This window comes from Phycodurus eques, chromosome 21, assembly GCF_024500275.1.
Source record: "Phycodurus eques isolate BA_2022a chromosome 21, UOR_Pequ_1.1, whole genome shotgun sequence".
Taxonomy (NCBI): domain Eukaryota; kingdom Metazoa; phylum Chordata; class Actinopteri; order Syngnathiformes; family Syngnathidae; genus Phycodurus; species Phycodurus eques.
Window position 1 is genome coordinate 2,743,988 of NC_084545.1, and position 20,328 is coordinate 2,764,315.

Consider the following 20,328-nt stretch of genomic DNA (forward strand, 5'->3'; position numbering starts at 1 on the left):
ACTCAATGTCCCCCGCCTTCCTCGGAACATGAGCGAAGTTCTGTCGGAGGTGGGAGTTGAAACTCCTTCTGACAGGGGATTCCGCCAGACGTTCCCAGCAGATCCTCACAATACGTTTGGGCCTGCCACGTCGGACCGGCATCTTCCCCCACCATCGGAGCCAACTCACCACCAGGTGGTGATCAGTTCTCTCTCAGTTCTCTCTCTCCCTCTCTTCACCCGAGTGTCCAAGACATGCGGCCGCAAGTCAGATGACACGACCACAAAGTCGATCATCGAACTGCGACCTAGGGTGTCCTGGTGCCAAGTGCACGTGTGGACCCTCTTATGCTTGAACATGGTGTTCATTATGGACAATCCGTGATGAGCACAGAAGTCCAATAACAGAACACCGCTCGGGTTCTGTCGGGGGGGGCTATTCCTCCCAATCATGCCCTTCCAGGTCTCACTGTCATTGCCCACGTGAGCATTGAAGTCCCCCAGCAGAACGATGGAGTCCCCAGCGCGAGCGCTCTCCAGCACCCACTCCAAGGACTCCAAAAAGGGTGGGTACTCTGAACTGCTGTTTGGTGCATACACACAAACAACAGTCAGGACCCGTCCCACCACCCAATGGCGGAGGGAGGCTACCCTCTCGTCCACCGGGGTGAACCCCAACATACAGGCGCCGAGCCAGGGAGCATTAAGTATACCCACACCTGCTCGCCGCCTCTACCGTGGGCAACTCCAGAGTGGAAGAGAGTCCAACCCCTCTCGAGAGGACTAGTACCAGAGCCCAAGCTGTGCGTGGAGGCCAGTCCGACTATATCTTGTCGGAACTTCTCGACCTCACACATCAGCTCGGGCTCCTTCTCTGCCAGAGAGGTGACATTCCACGTCAGGATGAAACTAAACAAAGCCACAAAAAAAAAATATCCTATCCCGTCAGCAGTTTGGGTAAACAATCTAATTAGTCAGCAGACAGTGTTGCTAGAGGCCTTCATCCGATTTGTTTGTCCTCTCATCGCGTCCCGAACGCAAAGTGTTCTTTTGTTCATCTCAACTAGAGCACACAGACTGGCAGCCCAGACTATTTGCTGGAAAGAAAAGAGCAGATAACACGGTGTTGCTATGACAAGTTGATGATGCGTAAACAAAGCAAAACTAAATGAGCGTCTTTTGTTATGCAAGTCTAAAGCATTTTTAACATGGTAGGAGCCAATTTTCACGCTGCCTTTAAAAAACATATTTTTTTGCTTCGTGGGACAAAGTCGACCCACAAACTTTACTGCTTTAAGGTAGTATGAGGGGCGTGACAAAGCCGGGACAGCACTAGTACCCCCGTTCACACTGCCTGTCAAATAGGCAGTTCGCAACTTTTTTTGCGCTATGGATCTGTTTCACGTAAAGACATAACTGAACAGACATAGAAACAAATCAAAACAAAATGATTCAAAACACAACATGACCATATTGCTAATTGTAGTTGTCGTAATTAGTGGGATTCCCGAGCTTGTTTCCCTTCAACAAACCGTCCAGTTTCATCTTGAGAGGACTTTTGACTCGCCCGTCTGCTGTGGTTGCCCGACTATAACGCGTCCTGGAGCAGCAAAATGTCCGCATGTCTGCATGTAAAGATTGTGTTGAGAGTTTTGTGCTGCATGGTGTTGTGTTGTGCCCTGAGTTTGGTGGTGGTCCAGGGTGTACGTGGCCTCTCGCCCTAAATCAGCTGGGATAGGCTCCAGATCACCCGCCAACCTAATGAGGACAAGTACTATGGAAAATGGATGGATGGATGTAAGTCATTATTGAAAGGAAAACACAAAGTCAGCTCCATAACATGAAATGTAAAAGGGTCTGCGCAGGGTTCCAGGTGGAACACCGGGACAGATATTTAGTTTCACCACTTCCATGAGAAAAAATGCATCGCTTTATCTGTTAAAGCTACAAAATCCAAAACTGGATGGATGTTGTGTGAGTTAGTAAGGCTCTTGTATGTCCCCCAGACGTCTCAGCCAAGCCCTGGCGGTCAGTCTACATGCAGCAGTGACCAGTCCCCCGTCAGCGCCTATCCCAGCGGTGGAGTCCAGCTTACTGTGAGCGCCGGACGCTCGCCAGGGGAGGGGCCGGACGAGGAGGATGAGGAGGACGAGGAGGAGCAAGAGGTGGAGGATGGCTGCCGGGGCGGGCCAGCGCCCATCATGGATTCCACCATCTCCACGGCGACGGCAGCCACGCTGACCCTGCAGGCGAGGCGCAGCGTGGGCCGCCCCCTGCGCTGGATGGAGCACCTGAAGATGGAGAGGCTTAAGCAGGTGAACGGAGCGATGCCCAGGCTGGGGCCCCTGGCTCCCACGCCGCCCCCCAAAGGGTCGGCGCTCACCGGCATCCAGGGGAAGGGTGAGTTTCAACTGCTTTTCACGCCTGTGAGAAACTTTCTTGTTCTCAAATATTGGCCTTTCAAGATGCAGACCACCTGTTCACAAAATGAGTCACACCTTACAAGGCGTGATAAATTATCCTGGCATCTCTTGGCTTAGGCGAAAACAAATGTGCCGTTCCGGGCAGAATCACAGCAGATAGAGAAAGCATGTAACCTTGTTTCATGGCGGCACCTGTTGAAATCCCCCACACTTCCCGTAGCTTTTATTCATTGTTATTTGTATTATTATTTTGTTAACTTATATTGCATTAACGTTCTAGAAGTAATCCACTTCACCAACATACTGTGCTTAACATACTGTGCTTTTCCTTGATTTGTCATTCTTATATTACCTTTGACCTATTTTACCGAAGTGACTTTCTTTAGTCTTCTGATTGGCTAAGATTGATCCCTCAGTGTTTATTGCTTCTTTATTATGTAATTTTATCAGAGAAATTTATATTATAAAATGTTTTATCTAATTAATTTATATTTATTTAATTTGTATTTTACTTTATTTATATTTAGTCAAATTAGATTTATTTAAAATTAAATAAATATATGTATGTTATTGCATTAACATTTTATTATTTTTTTATTTTTATTTTGGATAGTTATTTAGTTTTATTATTTTATTTATGAATATTTATTTTTTGTTATAATTGTATTTAATTATGAATATTTTATGTAGTAATACTGATTTTATTTTCTATATTTTCAATTTATTTGTTTGTTTATTTTTGTTATTTATGGCTTCTTATTTTTTTTGTCCCGCCATCTGGCTCCTGTAATCTTATTCTAAAGTCCATTGCTGCATATGTCTCCTCAGGATCCTGTCTGGGCAAGCAGTGGACGTCAGCCGCGCCTCAGCCCCCCGCTCACCCCGAGCTGGCCGGCACGACCGAGTTAACGGTGCTCAACTTGCTCCGGGACCGGCGCGACAGCAGCGGGAGCGCCGCCAGCTCGGCCTACCTGAGCAGCAGCCGGCGCTCGTCGGGCATCTCGCCGTGCTTCTCCAGCCGCCGCTCCAGCCAGGCGTCCCAGAGCGAGGGCGTGGCGGGCGGCGCCCAACACCGCCGCCTCCACAACCTCAGCTCCACCGACTCGTACGACCCCATCTCCACCGACGCTTCCCGCCGCTCCAGCGAGGCCAGCCACTATGGAGGCGGAGCGACGGGGAGCGGTGGCATACTTTCAGGTGGCGTCTGTGGGGGTGTTGGAGGTAGCGGAGACGGAGGAGGGTCCCGTGGTATACTCACTTTAACCCCCGCGCAGCACTACCACCTGAAGGCAAAGTATGCCGCGGCAACTGGTGGCCCGCCGCCCACGCCGCTACCCAACATGGAGCGCATGAGCCTCAAGACTCGCATGGCCATGATGGATGAAGGCAGCACCAACCAGCATTTGCCGCCACTCGCCGTGCCACACCGCTGCACCGAGGCCACCAACGGGTTCGTGGGACATCCAGGCTACAGGAGGAGGGTGTTCTACCCTGGCGAGGGACCCGTGGCAGCCAACCGGAGGGCCAGCGACCCGGCGCGGACGCAGCCTTCGGACATTTGCGCTTTGCCCGCCGTGCAGCGCTTCAACAGCCTGAGCAACCTTCACCCTCTTCCGCCTCTATCCCAGCACCAGCCGCCGCCCCTCGACACGCGCAACCTGAACCTGCAGAATTACACCCGCTCGGAGGGCAACCTGCAGAGGGGCTCGCAACACTCTACGTACACCCCAAGTATCGCAGAGCATGCCGCTTTGGAAGCTTTGGCCATGGAGGGCGACGGGGAGGCATACTCTCTACTCGGGGATGAAGATATACTTCCCGATGACATGGTGCAGTATCTCCGCTCCCAAGTCCAGGCAGACAGTGGACCATACATGCACATAGAGGACCGGATAGTCTCTGGTGAAAGGGAGATCTCACAACACTCCATGGAAGGGACAGAGGGGATGAACTTCCAGGCCAACCACTGCCTCCAACAGCAGCAGACGGTCCAGAGGAGGAGCCCCAGCTTGCTTCCCATCCAGTGGAACGAAGTGAGCTCCGGTAGCGCCGATCGCTCTCCGCAGAGGGATCGCAACTGCGCAAGGTGGTCCAGCGGGCAGGCCGCTTCAGAGCCTTTCGGCAGGTTCGGAAACATGGTGGTGCAGCAGAATCCGCCGCTGGGTTTTCACAACAGTTGCTCTCAGGCCAACCAGAGGCAAGGCCCCACCGTGGTGAAGCTGGAGACGTCCCCCAACTCGTGTATGGAGATGAGAGGAGCCGCACCCAACGGCTTTGGCAGGCCTCACTTCCCCAAGACCATTGATGGACCTCTTGCGCAACAAGCCTCCAGAATGCAGAACCACTTTCAGCAGAACCTTAACAGCAGAGTCTCCTGCCACACCCTGACTCGGGCTTCCATAGACAATCTCCCAAGCGTCTCCCAGGATAAAGTCCTTTATCCCAATCAGAAAGGCCCACGGCCACCCGCCAACACTTACAGGAACTTGGCGAGGAACCATCTTAACCCCAGAAGCTGCACTGAAGTTCCGCAGCAACTGCAGAATGGTGGGACCCTCTGTTCCCTAAAGCTGGAGGCCTCGGAACACGGATACCTCCAGCCAGGCTTCAGTGATCCCATTTCCTTCCAGCAAACAGATCACAAGGCAGCCTCATTCCCGATCCTGGAAGACCACTACTTGCTGGACTCCTTAGATGGCGGCAACGGTCCGGGCGACTGCGTCTCCCTCTTGTCTCCCGCGTCTGACCAAGTGACCAGTACTGTTGAGGCCGGAACGGTGCCCGCCGCAGTGTTGGACGAAGTCATATCTCTGGACTTTGGCGCCATGATGGAGGACGGCTTCGACCAAGGCAGCCTGGTGTCGGGCCCGTTGAGCCCCTCCATTTTCCAAGGTCTGTCCAGGACCTCGTCCCGTTTGACCACCCCTCGGGGGTCGGCCACCTTCCCGGCCGCGGTGGCTCCCGGCGTCAACAACATGGCCATCGGCGACATGAGCTCCCTACTCAGCAGCCTCGCCGAGGAGAGCAAGTTTCTTGCCATCATGCAGTAGCCACCCTCGCTCCTCTGCTTTCTTCTCTCGGAAAAAAATGGTGTATGTGAAGGCAAAAAGTGGCAATTATGAGAACGTTTTAAAAAGATTTACTCTCACGGAGAAGCGGGATGAAAATGATGTACAGATAAAGAATAGTTTTATTCCTTTTTCGGGAACGAAGGCTGTTTTTCAGGCCCTTTTTCTTTGTATGACAATGTGAGCTCACGTCTTCAAACAGTATTCTTGCGTATTGTCACTGTTTTTGCTGTGCACACTGTTGGTAAGAAAACAATAACACTAGAAGATGAATAATAACGCATGTATTCAAGGAGAAACACTGTCGTAACGACAGTGTCGTTACAAGCCGATATTTCCTGAGCCACGAAGCCATCAAACTTCACCGTCACGCTCCGCCCACAAGGAATGACAATGTTTGCCATTTTGTCATTGTCCATGTATGTGTCTTGCATACATGCTTGAAATTTTGTAGCAATCAGACAAAAATCTCGAGGATACGTTTGCTTTTGAAGAAAACCTGCAAATTCCCTAAAATGACCGCTTCACAACCAAAATGTCAGACTTGTTGTGTATTTTCCTTAATGGCTTCTTGAGACTTTTTTTTTTTAGTGGGTCTCCTCGTGAGAGACTTGCCGAGCAAACTTTAGCTTGCTAAGTGAAAAGCGATTTTATTCAAAACATTTTGGTGGTTTCGAATGCGTCATCAAAGCTCACCCACACGCAATGACGCAAACTCAAATGTTGAGTAATTTCACATCACACTTTTTGTCTAGTGTACGTAGTTCAAATTTGGTAGCAGTTGGAAAAAAAAATCTTTAGGACAAGTTTAGTCTTTTAATGACACCTGGAAATAGCCAAATTGACCCCAAAATGGCCACTTCAAACCAAAATGGCAGACTTCCTTTGTAGGGTTCTTAAGACTTTTTTGCGGGTCTACTCATGTTCGACGTTTCTACCATCTTTCCTGATGCGAAATGAAACTGGCTTCATGGGGCTGAATTTTCTTAAAAGCCAAAAATGACCGAGAAATAGTCGCTTTAATTCAAACCAAAATGGTGGATTTTCTGTGTCTTTTGAGGCATGACTTCTTGAGACTTTTTTGTGGGTCTACCAATGTTGGACATGTCTACCAAATGTCATGTAGCTAAGTGTAATTGGCTTTGTGGGCGGAATTTCCTTTGAATGTCCCCTGGAAAGAGCCAAAATGACTCTGTAATGGCCACTTCAATTCAAACCATAATGGCAGACGTCCCCTGTATTTTCAGGCATGGCTTCGTGAGACTTTTTTGTGGGACTACTCATGATCGGTATGTTTACCAAGTTTCATGTTGCTCGATGAAACCGGCATCGGGGGCTGAATTTTCAAATATTTCTTCGCTGGTTGCATCATGTGTTCACAAATTCAGGAAGACTTTTTAATGGCTCCTGATGGGGGGGGGGGCAAGTTTCCCAAGCCCTGATTTCCTGTCAGTGTTTCTACCCAGTGATGTTTTTTAAGAGAAAGTACAGTGCAAAAAAAAAAGGAAAAAAATCTAGGCTGAAACAATCAAGTATTAAGATTGAGTTTGTCTGGTGCGGTACTCCAGTGTATATACTGTAACAGTGTTTTTATATTCTCTTTTTTCAGGTGCTTACTCACATACGTACTTTTGTCTTAATGGACGCTGACGCTGGTCCAGCAGCACATGATTTTTTTTTTTTTTAATGCTGTACAGTAGTGATGTGTTTATTAATTTTTTTATGATTTTTGTCTTCTCCAAAGCTCTTAAATTCCGCCGTCAAGTATTGCAGCGACGTCGTCACCAGTGTTAGTCTTACTGTTGCCTTGCCTATTCTATTTCCTTTACATTTTTAATTTGTACACGCGTGCGCAATATCGAAAGTAGTTTAGCATCAAAGCAATGAGGTACATTTTTTGTTTGTTTGCTTTTTGGTACTTTTTTGTAGCAGGGCATTGATGTATTGTTTTCTTTTTTAATGAATAATGGGGGAAAAAAGAACTATTTCCTTTCAAAGGAGGAAATTGCATTGAGGTATGTGCCTTATACGTTTCAGTAAAGAGAAGAAACACTGCCAATCTTCCATTGTGAATAATGAAGAAAAGAAAATCAACATGGGGAAAAAAAAGAACATTTATATTAAAAAAATGTCCAATTATGCGAAGAGCCCAGATTTGTCAGTTGCATTTGACTATTTGATTTGATTTTGTTTTCACATTTTTCTGTGCTTTTTTTTTTTTTTTTTTTTTTTTTTTAAAATATAAATATATGAATATATAAAAAGTGTCCATACATTACGCTTTGTGTAGGAAAAAAGGGGAACATCGTGGGGGCCAAGCACGGGCGTCCGGGCCCGGTGTCGGAGGGGGGTGGGGTCCCCCTCATCGGCCCACCCATCCGCCCAGCCAGCCAGAGGGGCCGCTCGACTCTTTTATAACTTGACTCCAAATGTTTGTATGGTTTTAATAAAAATGGAAATTATATTTGACTTGATGCGTTTTTCTTTATTTCTCTCCAGATTTTGAATAGTACACTCACTGGCCATTTTTATTCGGAACAGCCCTGTATTGCAATAGAAGTATTTTGCATTTGCACATTTATTGACTCCTAAAACTTCATATTTAAGTATTTAAATTGTGTGTGCAAACGATTAAAAACAATAGCACACTAGTGCTGAAAATAATGTTGTTTTTAATGTTAAAAGCATATTTTTGAATAATGACAACATATTAAAATAAAATTCATGTTGTAATATCCTCCAAATTATAAAAAAATATATATATAATTGTAAATCGGGAATTTAAGGTTAGTTGAATACTCTAAATTGCTCGTAGTTGTGAATGTGCGTGCGAATGGTTGCTTGTTTCTATGTGCCCCGTGATTGGCTGGCGACCAGTTGAGGGTGTACCCCCTTCGCCCGAAAATAGCTGAGATAGGCTCCAGCACGCCCGCGACCCACGTGAGGAGAAGCTGAACGGAAGATGGATGAATGAATCCGGAATTTATGGCGTACTTCTGTCATATTAGTTTTATAAAAAATAAAATACAGCATATGCCGATTAAGACGTAAAACCACAAATAAAATAAACATCAATAAGTATATATACTATAATAAAGAAAATATATACATGAACGCAATTAACTGGATATGGTTGCACTTCACGTAAAATTGACCAGTGCAGTACTTGGCTTTGTCGTGTCTGTGGCGCCCTCGTGTGGTCATTCTTAACTTAAACTCATAAATGAAGCCCCCCCCCCCAATTTGGAAACCCTTAACCGTGTTTTGAAACCCTAATCCCTTTTTGAAATCCTAATCCCGTTTTGAAACCCTTTCTCTGTTTGAAACCCTAACCCTGTTTTGAAACCCGTTTGAAACCATAACACTGTTTTGAAACCCTAAACCGTTTTTGAAACCCTACTTTGACTCGCTTAACCCTTTTTTGAAACCCTACTGTAGCATAAACCCGAATGAAGCAAATTCGCGCTCAAAACAGGAAGTCCTTTCAAAATAAAAACATCCAAATATCAAACAGGATGTTAGTCTTAACTGATTGTAAACAACGCAGTAAGCGCCAAATAGTAAGCGCCAAAAAAAATAAAAAATAACCCTGCTTTGCAATTTAAGAAATTCACTTGGGGTTATTTACACCTACTTTGAAACCCTATACCGGTTTTGAAACCCTACTTTGAGACCTTAGTCATGTTTTGAAACCCTACTTTCAAACCCTAACCACTTTTTGAAACCCTCTCCCTGGTTTTAAACCCTAGTTTGAAACCCTAACACTGTTTTGAAACTCTACTTTGAAACCCTAACCCTTTTTGGAAAACCTACTTTGAAATCGTAATCCTGCTTTGAAACCCTAACCCCTTTTTGAAACCCTACTGAAACACCACCCCTTTTTTTGAAACCCCAACCCTGTTTTGAAACCCTACTTTGAAACCTTAATCCTGTTTTGAACCCCTACTTTCACACCCAAACCCCATTTTGAAACCCTATTCTGAAATGTAATGTACAATCAGAGCCAATCAGACTCAAGTATTCATGGTATAATACTGTGTGCTCTCACACAAACATTGGCAGTTTCAAGATGGCATTCATCCAATCATTATCACCTTAATACATTATGGATCGATAAACTTCAACCCTGGACTACACACTCTACATTATTAGTAATAACCGTGTGTTTGTGTGAAATGACGAGAAGCAAGGTTTGGTAATAGGAAATATTTTTATTACTAAAAAGTATAGTGAAGGTGCTCTCTGGGAGCAACTACTGAAGTCTTCAAAGAAAACACAAGATCGGACCAAACCATCTATTTGTGAACGGGGGAATGAAAGAATCATCACGAGGGCATTTTTGTACAAGAGGAGGAAGAGGAGGAGGAGGAAGGTGGTCGGGTGTCATACGAGGAGGCGCCAACAGGAGGCACTTCAAGCACACCGCAGTGCTTAAAAAAAAAAAAAGATTATTCCAAACTTGCCATTTGTACATGGAACGTTTGAACACATGCACGTCGATGTACATTATTTACACGTGTCTCATGCCGTTTAATTTAAGCCATCACTGTGCAAGTGTACAATGATTGGGCCTCTTTAAAAAAAAAAAAAAAAAAAAGAAAGAAAAAAAAAAAAAGGTACGCTACCATGTGGTATTTACAGTAAAAGACACAAAGAAAAGCAAGTCTCCGTGTTTTGGTTGGCATTCAAATCTTCTCCTGGATGAAGGGGTGCTGCAGCGCCTGGTTGATGCTGATGCGCTTGGCGGGGTCCAGCATGAGGGTGGCGTCCAGGAGGTCCTTGAGCTGCATCACCTTCTTGCGCTGCTCCTCGGGGAGCCGCTGGCCGCCGATCATGTCGCCCAGGAGGTCTTTGGTGGGGTTGATGGTGCTCATCACCGTCACCTTCTCCTGTACTCGCCGGGCCGCAAAACACAAAACGTTTCTTAAACAGCTAACCTACATTACAACATGCTGGCAATTTTTTGGACTTCACATTTCTGCGGGGCCAATTATACATTACTCGTGCGCTCACTGCAGGGGTCTCGCCACGTCGCACTATTTGCATATCTGTTGTTGACCAATACTGGCCACTCATGCCAGAGTAGCATCTGCTCCATTTGAAAAAAAAAAAAATGTACCGGCATTACCAGATAACTAGCAACCCTTTATTGCCTCGTGACTGTTTTTTGTCAATGTCTTTATGTCTCAAAAGTGTTGTCGTACTAGAGCGCCTCGTACTACCGGAGACAAATTCCTTGTGTGCTTTTTGGACATACTTGGCAAATAAAGATGCTTCTGATTCTGATTTATATTGGAAAGGCATTTTCAAAGAGAGAATTTTTGTTTTTGTTTCATTATTTATAGAGTGGCTAACTTGCATTTCCATTTGTTTGTTGAGTGTACAAACAATTCCTGCATTTCAGGCACCTGTGGCGAACACTGCTGAGCTGTTTGTGTTCTTAATGTTACTGGCTTTACTTGTTGAACAATTTTGAGGGAACGTTGACAGCGGGCGAATCCGCCTCACCCGTTCCGTTACTTTGTCCACTTCGATGTAGAGGAAGTTGAGGTTCTGGTCAAAGTGTTGGTCTTTGAACAACCCTTTGCGGATCATCTGCGGAAACAACAGCAACGGTGTTGCATCATCACATTGCGTGTGTACGTGTGTTGTTGATGATGATGATGATGAGGATGATGATGCAACACACACCTTGTTGGGCATTTTGCCCTTGGCGTCCATGGCCAGTTTGATCATGTGGTTGTTGGACGAGCCCGGGAAGAGGATCTTGCCCGTGTAGAGCTCGTACAGCGTGCAGCCCACCGACCACATGTCGATGCCGTAGTCGTACGGCTTGCCGATGACTGACGGGCGCCGGAGACGTGCGGTGAGTACGAGCGGGAGCAAAGTGTTTTGTTTGGTTTTTTTTTTTTTTAAAGTTAAAACATGCCGAAAGCGAACTTACTGATCTCCGGCGCTCGGTAGAACCTGCTGACCAGGTAGGGCGTGATGTCGTTGTCGGCCACGTGCGACGCCGAGCCGAAGTCGCACAGCTTCAAGATGGTCTTGGACTCGTTCACCTGGGGGGGGGGAGAATTTTTTTTGTTTTATCTAATAAGTCACCTGTTTCCATAGCAAGCGCTAGATACTTTTGACAAATAACTGTGTGTATTAATAATATAGTCCACGCACAGGCATATATCCTTTATCCTCTGCGAAAATCAGCTAATATTACTGCAGCTTACCGAGTCACTTAGTTGTGAAACTCTTCTTCGTGTGTGTGTCTGTACGACTGTATTGTACTGCCCCCAGACATCAAATATGTTTCCGGGTTCCGAAACGCCATTGTCAAGTAAACGAAAGGCCACGACGCCACTCGCTGCGTGGTTTTGGGTCAAAGTGTCGCTGAGGCGTCGGCGGCGGGTTACCAGGATGTTGTCGGGCTTGATGTCGGCGTGCAGGATGTTGCATCGCTTGAGCAGCTTCAAGGCCAAGAAGAGCTGCTGACTGTAGGAGCGCACGGCCTTGATGTGCAGACCCACGTCCTTGCCGTACTTCTTCAGCACCTCGCGCAGGTTCATGCTGACAGCAAAGAGGGAAGAAAAGCATCAGAGGCCAGCACAGCGAGGGGCAGGAAGGTCCCACTTCTTCGTCGCTAGCTACCTGAGCGGCTCAAAGACCAGACACAAATGCTGCTTGTGGTAGAAGTGTCTGAAGAGACGCAGGCAGTGGAACTTGTCGTCGGGGTCGGCGTCGTTCAGCTTCTTGAGGAATTCCAGCTCCTTCAAGCCCGTCTTCTGCCTGAGGAAGCCATATTGAAGACTTTTTCAAAACCTTTACTTGACCCCTTTTACTAAATATGACCACTCAGCACAATCTCGATATCTTATCACAATGTTTTTTTTTTTATTTATTTATTTTAGTTTGTCCTCAGTGCTGCTCTTGTATTTGTTTTCACTCTGTTGGTTGTTTCTAGTGTGTGTGTGAATTTTGCTCCCGTGAAATGTTTACTTCCCCCTATCGTTACATTGGTGCGGTTATGCTGATATGAAGACTGACGGACGACATACATGAGCTCGTTATTCCGGATGATCTTGACCGCCACCTCCTGGCCGGCCCTGGCGGTGTCTCTGGCTCGGATCACGTTGCTGAACACGCCCTGGCCCGTGTAGCCGTACACGTCGTAGCGCTTGTCCAGCGTCTCGCCGATGTTCACCCCTCGGAAACAAGAGAGCGTAATGTCAGTAAGAGGAAAGCAGATTCGAACGCGGTCAACTTTTAATGCACTTACTGTAGTAGCCCTCGGCGTCGGTCCAGTTGTCCCTGAGGTTGGGGTTCTCCTTGAAGTCCTTGCCGACACCGCAGGCTCTCATCCGGGCACTCTGCGCAACACAACGAGGTTGAGCGCAGCCCTTTGAAGAATTCTATCATACATTATGATTTACTCTCTGTTTGGATTTGTTTTTGGTTTTTTGAGAGCCAAAATTGTTACGAGCAAGCTTCAGATATGCCAACTTGCTCAAGTGAAGTAGGAAAAAAATAACGCCCTTGCATGCGGGCAAGGAGAGCCATCGGTTTTGCATGGATGTGTGCTTATTTAAAAAAAAAAAAAAAATTTTTTTTTTAAAAAGTTGATATTTAAGCTTAAATGCAAATGCAACCCTAGTTCTCACATCAAAGTCAGCGGCGAACATATCGTCCGACTCGGTGAACATGTCTGGCGCCGACGGCTTCTTCGGGTTGGCCCCTGCGAACAGACAGCGCGACACCGACAGAGGAAAGAGGTAAAGAGAGGTGAGCGTGTGCGTCAGGAGCGTCCAGCATCTCGCAGGGTAAAAGGACAGAATATCTGCTCCATGTGTTTTGCTGGACATACTCTGCAGAGATCAAAACATGCTGCAGGTGGCAGACACAGCCAGCAGGCTTTTTGGGTAACAAGCCAGCAACTGAATGAACACATGACAGAGAGACACACCATTAAAAGCACCGGGCAGTAGAGAGTCTAGAACAGAGGTTCTCAAACTGGGGTCTGCAAAATCATTTGCAATCAATTATTATGTTATATCTTTTTTTTTTTTTTTTTTTTTTAAACTTAACATATGCACGCCAATAAAACAAATATGCTGAACCAATTACTCCTCCCTACCTGAACTTTAGGCCAATTAAAAGCTCTGATATGATTGTGAAGCTTCACCACAGAACTCTGACATCCCTGCGGGCGTGCAGCATTACTAGTCCTCTCACACTCTTTTGTCACGTCGAGTTGCACGTCGAGTTGCACAAGGCGGCATCAGCCAAATATTAGCACTTTGGAAGCACATACCTCGGGTCAAAAGGTTCCAACAAATCCCTCCTTTTGCTCGGAATAAATGGACAATTCATTTTGGCAATGTTCAGCGCTATTGACTTCGTGATCGCCTTCCACTGAGCTCCTTTCTTGTAGTGCGGAGGGAAAAAAAGCGAAAATGATTCCGCTTATGTTGACTGTTTTTTTAGTTAGACTTTTTTTTAGTGTGTGTGTTTTTGTTTTAACAAATAGGTAATAGAGCAATCATAAACTCACCAAATATCGCCACCAAATCACCAAGTTGGCAACACTGACTGCTTTTGTAAACTCGCTCATTGGTGTTGACGTCATTAGAGAAAGCAGTGTTTCTCAGCTAAATATTGACTTTAATTCCTTTCTATTGAACAGGTCATTAATATTTAGGTTGAAACAAATCAAAAAAATAAAAAATAACAGAATTCCCATGGCATTTAGGCACACACATGGAAGTTATGTTTAATTAGTGTTAGGATAGTGAGGGAGACCCGGGGCCCAAAAAGTTTGAGAAACCCTGGTCTAGAAAACAGCTTTACACGCTAAATAGATGTCCTTTGTATTGCCTGACTGGACTGCCGGGTAGGCCCGCAGTTTAAATGGACCCCAACGTAATGAATGTAGCAATCATTACCGTCTTTCTCCTGGGCGATGAGGTTGTGCTTGGCCTTGATGCTGGCCTCGAAGGTGTTGAGGTTCTCGCGCTCGTACTCCTTGACGTCGGCGGCGACGCGCTCCAGGATGTCGTCGGGCGACGGCGAGCGGCTGCGCGTGCTGCTCTGCGGGCTGCTGGGCTCCGACACCATGTTGGTGTCCTCGCTCGCCGCCTTGTATTTCTGACACACGACCAGGCAACTTTAGTGCGTATAACTCAAGTCATGACAAAAGGAAAAAAAAACATTCGGACATTAGATAGCTCAAGAAAGACAGAGCTAGACACAGATATAGAGCCAGAGAGAGATGGAGAGATACTGTAGCACTAGAGAAAGAGCTAGAGAGATCAGGCTAGAGCTAGGGCTACCGATAGAGGGCAAGAGATGGAGAGAGAGCAAGTTAGAGAGTGCTAGAGAGATGGCGCTAGAGACAGAACTAGAGCACGAGATAAAGCTAGAGAGAGAGGTAGAGCTAGAGATATAACTAGAGCTAGCGAGAGTTGGCGAGATCAAGGGAGCGCTGGACAGACCTGTACGATGGCCATGCGCTGCTGTCGGCGCTGTTCAATCAAGGCCTCTTCATCCACCTCCTCGCCATCAAAATCATCCAGCCTGCAAATAAAAGATTAAGCTTTAAAGATATATGGAGCATTTCCACAGTTCAAAGCAACGATTTAAACACGATTGAAGTGAAATTTGAGCACTTCAAAGCTCAACTGTTTGTATTTCTTTTCAGATACCCACGCCAGGTAATTCACCCAATGTCAAATAAAATCGGCGCAAACGGCACTGCACGACAGCGAATGCTAAAAAGGTCCGACAGAAACGGGCTGGAAGAATTTGATACACCTCAACAACAATTTACAGATTATGCAATAAATTCCAGCCAAGTTAAATGACCTGCCACGGTTGCCTGAAAAGAATGCAAACGGTGCCTTGGCTCAATAAAGGCTGGGAAAGATGATGAACTGTAACTGCAGACAGGAGAACTCACATGTCTTCTTCTGAGGACTCCTGGTCAACCTTCATGCCTTCTGAGAGGCTTCCCTTGAACTTGTCTTCGTCTCTGCTGCGCCGCCGCCTCCTGTCCCGGTCACGCGACATGGAGCGCCGGTACTGCCGAAGCCTCCCGTAGCGGTCTCTATCGCCAGACCTAAAGACCAGGACAGAGAGGCTTCGTTAGCTCCAAAGACAGAGCGGGAACTTTGCCTTCGCTAGACCGCATCTGTATCATCATCACCTGTGCATCGGTGGGGACCTGCTCCGTCTGCGGGGGGACGAGCGGGAGCGTCGGCGCGGCGAAGGGGAGCGGCGTCTTAGCGGCGAGCGGCTCACCCGGCGGCGTGAGGGCGCCGGGGGGCTGTTGTCTCGCGAGCGGTCTCGACCCGGCCCGGGTTCCGCTCGCAGTCGTTTCCTGTGCGGGCATCGCAGCGGGACGCTCAATCGGTACGGTCAAAATGATGACCCGGCATGTTAAATTAAGCCTTGTTTCCATGATATGGTACAGTTCACTTCCGTTTGCCATACTATGGAGCAATGTAAACTTGTGTGTCGGCTCATTTTATGATGTATTGCAAAACAGATACAAAGTTATTATTTTTAAGGACTGAGACTACAGGACGGTTTTGTCAAAACAGACTTTTTGTCCCCTTAAACTTGCTTTCGCACGATCTGTGAAATATTTATTTCTATTTCTATTATGTCTGTTGAAGTGAGCTGAAGAGCTTCATTTCGACAAAGGTCGTCCTTTGTCCCCATTTAGTGGCAATTACAGAGCAGAATAAACCTTTATGGGGGGGGTTGGGGCATAAATGACAAACTTTCACGATTTTCTGCTTTTCTAGGTCCCTCTCCCCAGCAAATGGCGGTGGCTAACTGTACCACCAAATGGTTGCGCGTCTCAGCTTGTCCACCGACCTGATTGGCGACTCCTGCCTGTCGGCTTCTCTCCTCCGGCCGTCCGGCGAGCGCCCCCTTCTGGGCGGCGGCAGCGGCGACCTGGCTCTGGTCCGGTCGGCGCCGCCGGCCGAAGCGTGGCGCGCGTCTCTGAGCCGAGGCGAGGCGCTGCGCCTCCTGAGCGGGCTGCGCTGCGGCCGTCGGTGCGGCGAGCGGTTCTCCTTGCCGGACGACGCGTCCTTGGACGGAGACTTGGTCGGTCTTTTGTCTCGCGCGACGTCGGAGCGACCGGGCCGCTCGCGACCGGGCGACCGGGATCGCGGCCGCGCTTTTTCCTGCGCCGGCCGCTCGTCCCGATGCGAGGAGGTGCGCTGTTTGTCGGCGCGGCCGCTTTTCTGCTCCGAGGGGGACTTCTTGCTCCTCTCCTTGGACCTGTCAGTGCTCTCTGAATGTTTTCTCTCCTTTGAGGCGCTCCTGGCGCGGCCTCTATCTTTAACGCCAGCGTCCTTGCTGCTTTTGCTCACCTTGTCCTGTTTGGAATCCTTAGTGGGCCGCTCCGTATTCTTACTGGGGCTGTGCCGCTTGGAGGCGGTTTTACTGCCCTCTGTGGAGTCCCGTCTGGATTTACCACCTCCCCCCGCACGGGGGGAGATGACTTTCCCTGAGGTGCCCCTCTGGCGCTGTTCTCCATTTCTGACCCGAGCTTCTCCTCCGTCCTCTTCCGAGCCGGAGTTGTAACCCTGCAGGATGAGGCCCATGCCCGACTGAACTCTCCCCTCCATCAGCTGGCTGTCCAGCTCGGCTTTAATCATGGCCCTCTGCTTCTCCAGGTCCTCCAACAGGGCCCGGTCGTCCAGGCCGGGGTTGCCCGAGGAGGGGGAGCTTTCGCCTTTCCTTTGGGCGGAGGAGGCGAAGATGGCGGCGGCAGAGGGAGTGGCGCCCTCCTTGTTGCGCTTGTGTTTCCTGTGTTTGTGGCGATGCTTGCGCTTGCGCTCCTTGTCCTCCTCCGTGGCGTGCTTATGTTTTTTGTGCTTGCTGCGATGCTTGTGTTTTTTCCTCTTGTGTTTGCCGCCGCCACTGCTGCTGTGCTGCTTGGCGGCCTCCTCGGGCTTTTCGCCGTTGGTCTCGGCCTCCTCCTGGGAAAAGAAAATGCCAAGACCTGAATTTGAGGGTAAAACTATATTTTTTAAAATGTATGGTCTCTTGGTGGCTCTGGTACCCCCCCACACACACAATTTATTGGGTTACCTGTACTTGACAAAAACAAAAAAAAATAGGAATGTAAGGTGCTGACGACAACCATGACGTAGATAGCTACCTCTTCTTCCTCCTCTTCCTCCGACACGTCTCCACTGTCCTCATTGCCGCTTCTCTCGTGACTTTCCATTTCCTGTTTCCTGTTCAGAAAACCACCAAATAATAAAGCCATGAAAAATGTATTTAACGCCAACGTTAATACACCACATTTTGCATCATTTTTAAAAAAGGTTAACGAAAGCACAGAGTCTTGATTATAAACGTTCATTAGAGCTGTGCAATATAACAATATGTATCATAGACACAATATCCAACGTCTATCATACAATTTACCTTGCCATTTACTGGGGGAAACCTCTAACTTCTTTTCCTTCTAGTTATAGTTTTGCTGGATAAATAGTAGGCATACTTGAATGTTACTTGTCGTACTGTGCTTCATTTATTTTGATTCTTTGCAATTTACCGAGTTCCTTGAAAAGTGGTCATACTACCAGATACTTTGAATGGCATTCATTTGGTAACTGACTCACTTAACTTTATTTTCAACCATCTTTCATCAATTTAATTGTGTGGTCTATGTATTTTAGAAATGAATGGCAAAAAGATCAAAGAAAATTACCATTAATTTCATGTAATCTGAGAGAAAAATACCAAACATAGCCACATAACGTTATTGGAATATAACATTTCGTCCATAATACACAGGTCTGTCATTTGGGTTTTTAGTTTAAAATGAGAGTTTATATAATCTTATCATATAGTACTAAATGTATAGAGGTTCAGGAAGGACTATCTGATGAGAACTAATCTCTCTCACACACGCAAACAAACACACGTAACCATTGGCAACCAAAGGGTGGCTATTTCATTTCAGCACACTAACATATCTATCATATCTATAACCTTTATTATCTGGGATTGATCCAGCACTATTTTGATATTCTTTCATGACTTAAAAAAAAAAAAAATCAGATGTTATTGAAACATCATTATAACAAGTGTCAGAAGAATTAATTATCCGTCCTAGTCATTGACACCATGTGAAACTCAAGGGTGAACATGAAGTGAACAACGGTTATCCAAACGATTAATTTAGTTGAAGAACTGATGATGAACATTATTTAAAGCGGTAATAGACTGTAAATAACGCAATGCTTATGTTATAAATGCGCAAGTGTTGTTACTGTAGTACCATATTCAACTCCACGGTTTCAAAATGTTTTTTTCCCCAGCATTAGCTCCGAAACGCTAACCGATCTTAGCAAAGTTAGGCGACATCTACAGATACATTTTAACAACACTACTATGTTTTGGCAGTAAAAGTCGAACGCTTGAATCAGGTTTGTGCAAACAGCACACACAACGTAGGGGCGTGAATGCAACACCGGGGGGATTTCTATCAACGTCTGCTAGACGTTTAGCCAAACTTAATGCTAGCGGAGCTAAGCTAAGAACATTAGCGCGAGTCTTGGCAAGACTGTTACCTGAACAACACGACTGACGTTCTGCTGTTTAGCCTGCCGGGTGAATCGGTTGATAATCACAAATATATCCTCCACTCATAACAAAGTATCAATATGAACGCGCGATGCTGAAGAAAAACACTTACACGTGCTCGTTGAAATTATTCATTCTACTCGACGCGATATCCATCTCGACGTCGGCCATTTTCCACAAGCGAAGGACCTCTCGCTCTTTCTCGCGAATAAACGGCAAGGCGACGACTAGCGCGCCCCCTGCAGTAGAGGCGGTGCACTGCAATTGCACGACACGGTAAACTTCCATCATTCTCCACCAGAGTGCGCTAAAGCAAGTTTCGATAGATAGATAGATAGATAGATAGATAGATAGATAGATAGATAGATAGATAGATAGATAGATAGATAGATAGATAGATAGATAGATAGATAGATAGATAGATAGATAGATAGATAGATAGATAGATAGATAGATAGATAATGTTCTGAGTAATAACAAATGCACAAAATTTGGACAAAGAAAAATTTTCATTAAACAAATGCTGCTTCCTGCTTTCTTCGAGCAGCCTCAGATTCAACTTATTAGAGGCCTTCTGCTGTGCAAATGATGCCAGATATATACAGCGAAGTTGAAAGTTGATCAGAAATTTGGGCTTTGAATTGCTTTATTCCGTATCCCAAAGAGTACGAATGGCCTAACATGTGAGGGAACAGCATTCAACATCTGATTTACATCTTTTAACTCCATCAGTGAGCAGATGAGGACGAGGCCGTAAAACGAGAGGTCCAGATGCTTGGTGAAAGGAACAACGTAAGCTCTCCTGCTCCTCCTCCTCCTCGCCATTGACCAGTGTGGCAGGACAAACTTCATTTTTAGCGTGTTTACCTTTTATGAGAAGAAGGTGGACGCCTGTGAACTTTGCATGCGAGCAAAGAGCCATGCAGTGTTTGTTTTGGCATATTTTTCATTCATCTGGGGCAGAAAAAAAAATCATTTCATTAAGGCCTACTCACAGAAAAGTAACCTTGCTGCTCATACGATACTATTAGCCGAACAATAAGTTTCATATTGTGCCCCAAATTGATGAAAAATATGGTATGTGGTGGTGTAAAATTCCTTTGAATCACAGTGTGAGCCTTATTTAGCAAGATAAAATATTAGAGACGCTCGCTTTCAATCAAAAGCTATAACTGTCGTATTGGGCCTCAGTTTTCCAAGTTTGCGGTAACGGGGGGGAGGGAATATGTGCTGACTCTGCAAAAAGCCGTCCGACC

General features: G+C 46.5%; 2 protein-coding genes across 3 annotated transcripts in view; one reads left to right on the forward strand and one right to left on the reverse strand.

The window, feature by feature from the left end:
- gli3 (GLI family zinc finger 3) overlaps positions 1-7,674 on the forward strand; it is a 116,182-nt gene extending 108,508 nt beyond the window's left edge. For both annotated transcript variants that reach the window (XM_061666573.1, XM_061666574.1), the window contains exons 14-15: positions 1,986-2,379; positions 3,231-7,674. In XM_061666573.1, the coding sequence (XP_061522557.1) occupies positions 1,986-2,379; positions 3,231-5,452 (2,616 nt within the window). In that variant the 3' untranslated portion in view covers positions 5,453-7,674. The remainder of the gene's footprint in view (positions 1-1,985; positions 2,380-3,230) is intronic.
- A 1,998-nt stretch (positions 7,675-9,672) lies between these two features.
- On the reverse strand, positions 9,673-19,262 carry prpf4bb (pre-mRNA processing factor 4Bb). The gene is made up of 16 exons (XM_061666726.1): positions 19,185-19,262; positions 17,637-17,715; positions 16,340-17,454; positions 15,663-15,836; positions 15,417-15,575; positions 14,953-15,034; positions 14,404-14,605; positions 13,123-13,196; positions 12,741-12,831; positions 12,520-12,667; positions 12,113-12,250; positions 11,878-12,031; positions 11,415-11,529; positions 11,162-11,313; positions 10,979-11,065; positions 9,673-10,359 (listed from the first exon to the last, which is right to left on the reverse strand). Exons 1-16 carry the CDS (start codon positions 19,241-19,243, stop codon positions 10,156-10,158), a joined length of 3,033 nt encoding a protein of 1,010 aa, XP_061522710.1. The 5' UTR covers positions 19,244-19,262; the 3' UTR covers positions 9,673-10,155.
- Between the last annotated feature and the right edge of the window lie 1,066 nt (positions 19,263-20,328).